We start from the raw sequence: 10,651 nt of genomic DNA on the forward strand, positions 1-10,651 counted from the left end.
GAGGCTGTCTATTGTTCACATACAAAATCGTTAATCTGGTGTGTTTGTAGGGCACTTGCAGGTCACAGAGCTCTTTTCTTGCTATTTTTGTTGTGCTCCTTCTATCTAGAGACCTATTTTGTCCTATAGTGTACACTACTCCTTCTCTCTCTAGAGACATACGGTGCAAGTTCTCCCACTTAAAAAGATGAGAGGCCTGTAATTTTCATCATAGGTACACTTCAACTATGACAGACAAAATTAGAAAAAAAATCCAGAAAATCACATTGTAGGATTTTTAATGAATTTATTTGCAAATTATGGTGGAAAATAAGTATTTGGTCACCTACAAACAAGCAAGATTTCTGGCTCTCACAGACCTGTAACTTCTTCTTTTAAAAGGCTCCTCTGTCCTCACTCATACCTGTATTAATGGCACCTGTTTGAACTTGTTATCAGTATAAATGACACCTGTCCACAACCTCAAACAGTCACACTCCAAACTCCACTATGGCCAAGACCAAAGAGCTGTCAAAGGACACCAGAAACAAAATTGTAGACCTGCACCAGGCTGGGAAGACTGAATCTGCAATTGGTAAGCAGCTTGGTTTGAAAAAATCAACTTTGCGAGCAATTATTAGGAAATGGAAGACATACAAGACCACTGATAATCTCCCTTGATCTGGGGCTCCACGCAAGATCTCACCCCGTGGGGTCAAAATGATCACAAGAACGGTGAGCAAAAATCCCAGAACCACACGGGGGGACCTAGTGAATGACGTGCAGAGAGCTGGGACCAAAGTAACAAAGCCTACCATCAGTAACACACTACGCCGCCAGGGACTCAAATCCTGCAGTGCCAGACGTGTCCCCCTGCTTAAGCCAGTACATGTCCAGGCCCGTCTGAAGTTTGCTAGAGAGCATTTGGATGATCCAGAAGAAGATTGGGAGAATGTCATATGGTCAGATGAAACCAAAATATAACTTTTTGGTAAAAACTCAACTCGTCGTGTTTGGAGGACAAAGAATGCAGAGTTGCATCCAACCATACCTACTGTGAAGCATGGGGGTGGAAACATCATGCTTTGGGGCTGTTTGTCTGCAAAGGGTCCAGGACGACTCATCCGTGTAAAGGAAAGAATGAATGGGGCCATGTATCGTGAGATTTTGAGTGAAAACCTCCTTCCATCAGCAAGGGCATTGAAGATGAAACGTGGCTGGGTCTTTCAGCATGACAATGATCCCAAACACACCACCCGGGCAATGAAGGAGTGGCTTTGTAAGAAGCATTTCAAGGTCCTGGAGTGGCCTAGCCAGTCTTCAGATCTCAACCCCATAGAAAATCTTTGGAGGGAGTTGAAAGTCCGTGTTGCCCAGCAACAGCCCCAAAACATCACTGCTCTAGAGGAGAACTGCATGGAGGAATGGGCCAAAATACCAGCAACAGTTTGTGAAAACCTTGTGAAGACTTACAGAAAACATTTGACCTCTGTCATTGCCAACAAAGGGTATATAACAAAGTATTGAGAAACTTTTGTTATTGACCAAATACTTATTTTCCACCATAATTTGCAAATAAATTCATTAAAAATCCTACAATGTGATTTTCTGGATTTTTTTTTTTTCTAATTTTGTCTGTCATAGTTGAAGTGTACCTATGATGAAAATTACAGGCCTCATCTTTTTAAGTGGGAGAACTTGCACAATTGGTGGCTGACTAAATACTTTTTTGCCCCACTGTATCTTGTCCTATAGTGCATACTACTCCTTCTCTCTTAGAGACATAGCTCATGAATGTCAAGATATTACCGAGTACAAACACACTGCCTTTCCTCCTTCCTTCCTTCCTCCCTCTTGCCCCCACATCCCTTCTCCCTCAAATCCCTTCGTACCCCCCCTATTTCACTCTCTCTCCCTCCAGTGGGGGCAATAAGAGGAAGCTGAGTGCGGCTGTGGCTCTGATTGGTGGACCCCCGGTAATCTTCCTGGACGAGCCGTCCACTGGCATGGACCCGGTTGCTAGGCGACTGCTGTGGGACGCTGTGACGCGCACCCGGGAGTCTGGAAAGGCCATCATCATCACCTCTCACAGGTGAGCATAGCACACACACACAAACCATCCTCTTTATCGCCATCATCATCATCCACCTTCCAGTACAGTCATTACTGTGTCACAGGAAGGAACAGAGTGACTCAGAGAATAAAATAGATGTTGTCGTGGGTTTATCTTTCTCCCTCTCCTCTCTTCTTCCCCTTCTCTCTCTCTGCTGTAGTATGGAGGAATGCGAGGCCCTGTGTACCCGGCTGGCTGTGATGGTTAACGGTCAGTTTAAGTGTCTGGGCAGTCCCCAGCACCTGAAGAGTAAGTTTGGCAGTGGCTACACACTACTGGCTAAAGTACGAGTGCACAAGGAGGTGGAGGATAGCGACCTGCAACTCTTCAAGGACTTCATCGAGAGCACCTTCCCAGGTCAGAGAGAGAGACACACACTCTGAGTCAGACTCATGAACATACACGGGTGCACACACACAAACAAACTTATACAGGCGCACGTAGTGTACACACACAGACACACACACACACACACACACACACACACACACACACACACACACACACACGTAGACATGCACAAACACTCACGCGTACATATGCACACAGACACACGTGCACGCACCCCACCCCCTGAGGCTGGTTCAAAGATAATCCAAGATGTATGACTGTCAATGGTTTAGGGCAGTGGTTCCTCAACTTTTATAGTCCCATACCCCTTCAAACAGTCAACCTCCAGCTGTTTAGCACCAGGGTCAGCACACTCTCAAATGTTGTTTCTTCCATCATTGTAATAAGCCTGCCACACACACACCATACGATACATTTACTAAACATAACAATGAGTGTGGGGTTTTGTCTCAACCCGGCTCGTGGGAAGTGACAAAGAGCTGTTGTAGGACCAGGGCACAAATAATAATAATAATAATTGTGCTCTTTATTTAACCATCTTACATATAAAACTTTTTTGTTCATCAAAAATGGTGAATAACTCACCACAGGTTAATGAGAAGGGTGTGCTTGAAGGATGCACATAACTCTGCAATGTTGGGTTGTAAATTAGAGAGAGTCAGCCTTAAATCATTTTCCACACACAGTCTGTGCCTGTATTTAGTTTTCATGCTAGTGAGGGCCAAGAATCCACTCTCATATAGGTACATGGTTGCAAAGGGCATCAGTGTCTTAACAGCACAATTTGCCAAGGCAAGAAACTCTGAGTGCAGCCCAATCCAGAAATCTGGCAGTGGCTTCTGATTAAATGACATTTTCACAGAACCGCTTGTTTGAATTTCGATGAGGCTCTCTTGTTCAGATATCTGTAAGTGGACTGGAGGCATGGCATAACGGGATAACGAATCCAGGTTGTGTCATCCGTTTCAGGAAAGTATCTGCGAACTCAACTCACTCAGTCTGGGGCTTGCCTGTCCGAGCCACTCGGTAGCTCACCATATAAGACGCTTCTAGACCCTTCTTATTAATGGTATCGGTTGCTTTTATACATGTATTACTACGCAAAAGTCGTCTATTCTAGCTCAATACCCCCGTGGCTTATTTTTCACATTTCGTCATGTTTCGTTTCTAAATATCTGCGTAAGAGGGAAGGTTTCCCGCGAGAGAGTAACGGTTAATGTGATTGGATGTTAATTATTTGACTAGGCTGCCTGTATTTGACATTGTGTTTTTGTTTCGATAAGCACTAGATGGTTTAATTTTATTTTTGGCAGTGAAACGAGGCTACACCTACCCCAGTTTGGGAATACCTGGTTTAGGGGGTTGGTCTAACATGGCATCACTTCCTTCTCTCCACAGGAAGTCTACTAACAGATGAACACCAGGGAATGGTGCACTACCACTTAACTGACAAGACTCTTACCTGGGCACAGGTAACAATCACTCTTTCTCAGCCGGTCCCGATTCACTCCCTAACCCTTCTCCTTGGCCTTAACCTGTCAGCCAACCTGTCTTTTAGACTGTAAGAGCACCATCTAGTGGAGACCTAACCTGTCTTTTAGACTGTAAGAGCACTATCTAGTGGAGACCTAACCTGTCAGCCAACCTGTCTTTTAGACTGTAAGAGCACCATCTAGTGGACACCTAACCTGTCTTTTAGACTGTAAGAGCACTATCTAGTGGAGACCTAACCTGTCAGCCAACCTGTCTTCTAGACTGTAAGAGCACTATCTAGTGGAGACCTAACCTGTCAGCCAGCCTGTCTTTTAGACTGTAAGAGCACTATCTAGTGGAGACCTAACCTGTCAGCCAACCTGTCTTTTAGACTGTACGAGCACCGTCTAATGGAGACCTAACCTGTCAGCCAACCTGTCTTTTAGACTGTAAGAGCACCATCTAGTGGAGACCTAATCTGTCTTTTAGAGTGTAATAGCACCGTGTAATGGAGACCTAACCTGTCAGGCAGCCTGTCTTTTAGACTGTAATAGCACCATCTAGTGGAGAAAGAGTGTAATGACGTATTTGCCTTTGATTTGTATCTGACTACTCCACACTATTGACGTTGTCAGATTCAGCTTTTGATTTCAGGCTAAGCACTGACTCACCCTCTGATTTCCCTCTTTCTATCCCCTCTCTTCATCCCCCCATCCTCCCCAAGGTGTTTGGCACCCTGGAGGCAGCCAAAGAGAAGTACAACATCGACGACTACGCTGTGAGCCAGATCTCCTTGGAACAGGTGTTCCTCAGCTTCGCCCAGTTTCAGCACTGCAGCAGGAAATAGATACAGCGAGGAGGAAGAAGAGGGGGAGCTCCATCTCTCTGTTTCTCTCTCTTTCTGTCTGTCCATCCGTCGTGTGTATCTCTCCACTCTGTGTGGCTGACCTGTGTACATGGGCTCGACTATGTGACGCGCCACTGAGCTATGATCAGGTCTTGATCTACATACACACAGACAGACACTGTGCAGTGATGGAGCAGAGTTTGAATCCCTGGACACCCGGTCTTCAACGTGGCCGTGTTACCCCAGCTCCCTCTAACCCCGCTGGGCTTGGACCGCCAACCAGACTGGACCTGTTGATCCAAGCCTGGGTCTTAACCATCAACCACTCCTTTCTCTTCTGTTCAATCAGTTTGTGTGTTGGACATTTAGGTCATTACAGAGGCAAGGTTAGAGTTAGGGAGTTCTGGGGGGGTCTGCTATACGACCAAGTAAGAAATCTTAGATGTTACCCCTTTTTGTCTTTGACGTTTAAAGACCATGTATACAACTGGATATGATGGTCTACTCTGTATAATACAACTCAGCCTTGTGAATGTGTGACAGGCAGGGTTGTAAATGTGTGACAGGCAGGGTTGTGAATGTGTGACAGGCAGGGTTGTGAATGTGTGACAGGCAGGGTTGTGAACTTGTATGCAGCTTTCTTTATGAATGATTTTTGTCTCCTCATATGATTCTTACTGTGATCCTAAACAATTGTTGGTTATTGTTCGTCACTGATATGATTGAAATATACAATGAAGCACTTCAAGTGATGGAATTGTAAAACAAATCAACACTTTTTTCTTTATTAGGGTAAATGCCATGCTAATGCCATGCCAGGGTAAATGCCATACTAATGCCATGCCAGGGTAAATGCCATGCTAATGCCATGCCAGGGTAAATGCTATGCTCTAACGCTTGCTCATCATTTTTGGTCGGATGTAAATGATGTAATAGATTCATGGTACTGAAGCCACTTCCTGTAGGAAATCATTAGATTGGTTTGCAGAAACAGTGGCTAACAATTGCATGTCTGAAAGAACAACAACCTCTCTGCACTGCATTGCATGGCACACAAAGTGTGCTAGGTATTGAGATGCCCTCAGACCATCATTGAAATTCCTAATTGCAAGATTCAGAAAGAAAAAAGGTCTTGGACTGTGTTGTTTCTATCCTTAGCATTGTGTCCACTGACTGAAGCACAACTTCCCTTTCTACGGGCTACAGTAAGTTTGATGCAGTGTCATAGTTACAGAATCACTGTGTCAACCTGCTGAGGTACAGATATGTTATTTGACTTTAAGTGATAAGTCAATGACCTTGTGAAATCACTGAACTATCCCTCTAAATGAGGTGTTTTTTGGTCAGTTTACCCACTAATTTAACTGCAGCTTAAGCATTTCATGTTAACTTTATTTGTTTGTGTGCTGTCCCTTTACTGCTGTCAATTATACTACTACAGTACTACAATGTTATTCCTGAAGGCTGAAACAAAATGATGTTTTTGCTTATCAATGTGTAGATGCATTACAGCTATGGACCAATGCACTGTTACGTCCTCTTAATATAGAGTTTAGAGTACTTTACTATAGAGTAACACACCGTCCAGTCAACAAATCAGTCACTTTTTCCCATCCATTGGCTGTTTTGTTTTCTCATTTGCAAATCCTTTCTTAATGTATTTGAATGAAGAGGTTGAATGAGAATGTGAGGTTTAAAGACAATAGCTTCCACAAGAATGAAAGTATTTCTGTCCAGACAGAGAATTCCTGCGTCTTGTTCCAGCATTCCATTTATACTATATATTTTTTTTGCTTTGTGGAAAATGTTTAGGCCAAGTCCAATATTTAGTCCAATTGTGTCTAGACATGTTCACTCTCCTATGTTCTCCCAATGCTACCCTGGTTGATGTGGTTATGTATCTAAACTATCAACAGTAGTCATGGGAGCATAGTGTAAACGTCTTAAAGGGGTAGCTGACTTTTTTGTTGATGTTTTCAGTTAAAAAAAGTAAACTGTCCTTTTTAAAAGAATGTTTCTGAAAATGGTTAACTTATCAATGCAACTGACTGTAAAACAGCCTCCCATAAGGACCATGAAGGATCAACTCTGCCCCCCCACCCCCCTCATAGCTCACTCAATCTAGCAAGTTGACTTTTTATTTTATTTTTTAAAAGCACTTTTGAAGTAAACCTCTGCAACAATGGCTGTTTCTGGGATGGTTGAACTTAAGCACTGCGTAGGATAGTTGACAAACTGATAGGCAAGTGGTTACAGACTTAAATAGAGGCTGACGTTCATGTTTGGAAGACAAAAAATAGGCCTTATTGATTATACAGGGCTCTGTCCTGACAACTTCTGTTTTTGTTACGTTTCTACATATTATAGATGCTAGTTCATCTATATGGACATGTCTTACAGCCAGCGAAAGAGAACTTGAAAACATTGTGATGATGAGGCATATGATTAGGATGAAATACAATGTATCATATTTAAAAAGGGACTCTTCATCATTGTACTCATATGTACTGTATCATGGAACTAACCTTGTCTACTGTATAATTACTGCTATTATTTTTAAATTAAATTTGCTTTATGCAAATTGGAACAAAAACAAGTATTCCTTTACTTTAGAAACACCACACTCCCATTATACATAATCAATGATGAGGTATTTCTAATAATAAGCCAGCTGTTCTACAGATATATAAAACTGGACCAGCTGGACTCCAGCCAGTAGTACACTGTGGTCATATACTGTTAACCCCTGTATGCTTTGTTTGTGAATCAGAGCATGACCTGTGTGTATCCCCTCAGTAGTTACAACCCAGGTTTTCTCTGGTGTTTTCAGAGGGGAAGGCACAGAAACCCTCAGTGGTTACAACCCAGGTTTTCTCTGGTGTTTTCAGAGGGGAAGGCACAGAAACCCTCAGTGGTTACAACCCAGGTTTTCTCTGGTGTTTTCAGAGGGGAAGGCACAGAAACCCTCAGTAGTTACAACCCAGGTTTTCTCTGGTGTTTTCAGAGGGGAAGGCACAGAAACCCTCAGTGGTTACAACCCAGGTTTTCTCTGGTGTTTTCAGAGGGGAAGGCACAGAAACCCTCAGTAGTTACAACCCAGGTTTTCTCTGGTGTTTTCAGAGAGAACCTGTTCTTTCACTCCCCTGAATGGAAAAGTAGGGGTTGGTCAAAGACATTCATATTACCAGGAAGCATGAAGAAAAGTATTTTATAGGTGTGAGGGATTTGTGTCAGTTCTTTGTTCATGTTCACAATTTGCTAACTGATTCTTCAGAAAGTGTGAAACACAATCAGACCTAAAAAATTGAGGTTAAACTGTATTCCTAATTCCTCTTATTCAGTTTTGTGATTACGTTTAATCAGTCAATTCTCTGTTGCTCAGTATAGACGGATTACAGTATGAGATAATGACAGACAATGACATCTACGTGATATCCATGTTCTACATTCTGTTGAGGCTGTTCCGTTATGTTAAAATATGGTCAGCATATACACAGTGCCTTCGGAAAGTATTCAGACCCCTTGACTTTTCCCACATTTTGTTATGTTACGGCCTTATTCTAAAATGGATTTAAAAAATAATTACTCAGCAATCTACACACAATACCCCAGATGACAAAGCAAAAACAGGTTTTTAGACATTTCTGCAAATGTATTAAAAATAACAGAAATACCTTATTTACATAGGTATTCAGACCCTTTGCTATGAGACTTGAAATTGAGATCAGGTGCATCCTGTTTCCATTGATCATCCTTGAGAGGTTTCTACAACTTGATTGGAGTCCACCTGTGGTAGATTCAATTAATTGGACATGATTTGGAAAGGCATTTTCCTGTCCAACAGTTGACAGTGCATGTCAGAGCAAAAACCAAGACATGAGGTTGAAGGAATTGTCCGTAGAGCTCAGAGACGGGATTGTGTCGAGGCACAAATCTGGGGAATGGTACCAAAACATTTCTGCAGCTTTGAAGGTCCCGAAGAACACCGTGGCCTCCATCATTCTGAAATGGAAGAAGTTTGGAACCACCAACACTCTTCCTAGAGCTGGCCTCCCGGCCAAACTGAGCAATAGGGGAACAAGAGCCTTGGTTAGGGAGGTAACCAAGAAACCGATGGTCACTCTGACAGAGCTCTAGAATTCCTCTGTGGAGATGGGAGAAACTTCCAGAAGGACAACCATCTCTGCAGCACTCCACCAGTCAGGCCTTTATGGTAGAGAGGCCAAACAGAAGCCACTCCTCAGTAAAAGGCACATGCCAGCCTGCTTGGAATTTGCCAAAAGGCACCTAAAGACTCTCAGACCATGAGAAACAACTTCTCACTCAACGTCAACAAAACAAAGGAGATGATTGTGGACTTCAGCAAACAGCAGAGGGAGAATCCCCCTATCCACATCGACGGGACCGCAGTGGAGAAGGTGGAACGTTTTAAGTTCCTCTGCGTACACATCACGGATAAACTGAAATGGTCCACCCACACAGCGTGGTGAAGAAGACGCAACAGTGCCGTTTCAACCTCAGGAGGCTGAAGAAATTCTTGTCAGCTAAAAGCCTCACAAACTTTTACAGATGCACCATTGAGAGCATCCTGTCGGGCTGTATCACCACCTGGTACGGCAACTGCACCGCCCACAACCGCAAGGCTCTCCAGAGGGTGGTGCGGTCTGCACAACGCATCACCGGGGGCAAACTACCTGCCATCCAGGACACCTACAGCACCCGATGTCACAGGAAGGCCAAAAAGATCACCAAGGACAACAACCACCCGAGCCACTGCCTATTCACCCCGCTATCATTCAGAAGGCGAGGTCAGTATAGGTGCATCAAAGTTGGGACCGAGAGACTGAAAAACATTTCAAGGCCATCTGACTGTTAAACAGCCATCACTGACAGAGAGGCTGCTGTCTACATACAGACTCAAAATCATTGTTCATATTAATAAATGGATCACTAGTCACTAGTTTAATAATGCCACTTTAATAATGTTTACATATCTTGCATTACTCATCTCATATGTATATACTGTATTCTATACCATATATTGCATCTTGCCTATGCCGCTCGTTCATTGCTCATCCGTGTATTTATATGTACATATTCTTATTCCATCCCTTTACTTAGATTTGTGTTTATTGGCCCTATGCATAATGCAGTTACACCTGAATAGATCCCACCCCCAGTCATGTCCCTCCCCCACATTCCTGTGTACCTGAGGGTGGGGCATAGAGATCGATAAGGAAGTCCTCAGTGGCCCAATGTAGAGCTTCTGTGAACACAGATTGACAAGATGCGTTATGTAGAAGATCTTCTCCTCCAGACTCCCAGCATGGTGACCCTGCTGGGGTCTGTACTTTTTCTGCCTCCTCTCCTCTGGTTCCAACTCTGAGGAACAGGGGAAGCAGCCTCCAGGACCCAGGCCTCTGCCCCCTGCTTGGTAACATGCTCCAGCTCCCCACCGCAGCCTCTGTGAAATGAGATGAAGTCCTGAGTTGCTTTTCATTTTTACATTTTGTTTTAGCTTGTTTGTATTTCCTAAAATAGTTGTTAACTTGACCTGTGCAGCTATAAGCTCTATTTAGAGTTTCAACCAAAAGTTATAGTACAACCTTGACTCAGTTACACCAGTTTCATGGGCTAGTCACCTGGAATGCCTTTCAATTACCAGGTGTGCCTTGTTTAAAGTTTATTTGTTGAATTTATTTCCTTCTTAATGAGTTTGAGCTAATCAGTTGTGTTGTCACATGGTAGGTGTAGGAGTGCTAGGGTGGTATACAGAAGATAAACCTGGTAAAAGACCAAGTCCATATTATGGCAAGAACAGCTCATATAAGCAAAGAGACATGAAAGTCCATCATTACTTTAAGACATGAAGCTCAGTCATTCCGGGA

General features: G+C 43.4%; 1 protein-coding gene across 1 annotated transcript in view; it reads left to right on the forward strand.

Annotated features, from left to right (window-relative positions):
* abca3b (ATP-binding cassette, sub-family A (ABC1), member 3b) overlaps window positions 1-6,946 on the forward strand; it is an 89,151-nt gene extending 82,205 nt beyond the window's left edge. Inside the window, exons 27-30 of the mRNA XM_065010960.1 lie at window positions 1,901-2,071; window positions 2,253-2,449; window positions 3,842-3,915; window positions 4,641-6,946. Coding sequence (XP_064867032.1) covers window positions 1,901-2,071; window positions 2,253-2,449; window positions 3,842-3,915; window positions 4,641-4,763 — 565 coding nt within the window. The 3' untranslated portion in view covers window positions 4,764-6,946. The remainder of the gene's footprint in view (window positions 1-1,900; window positions 2,072-2,252; window positions 2,450-3,841; window positions 3,916-4,640) is intronic.
* The last annotated feature ends 3,705 nt before the right edge of the window (window positions 6,947-10,651 follow it).

This window comes from Oncorhynchus nerka, linkage group LG26, assembly GCF_034236695.1.
Source record: "Oncorhynchus nerka isolate Pitt River linkage group LG26, Oner_Uvic_2.0, whole genome shotgun sequence".
NCBI lineage: Eukaryota > Metazoa > Chordata > Actinopteri > Salmoniformes > Salmonidae > Oncorhynchus > Oncorhynchus nerka.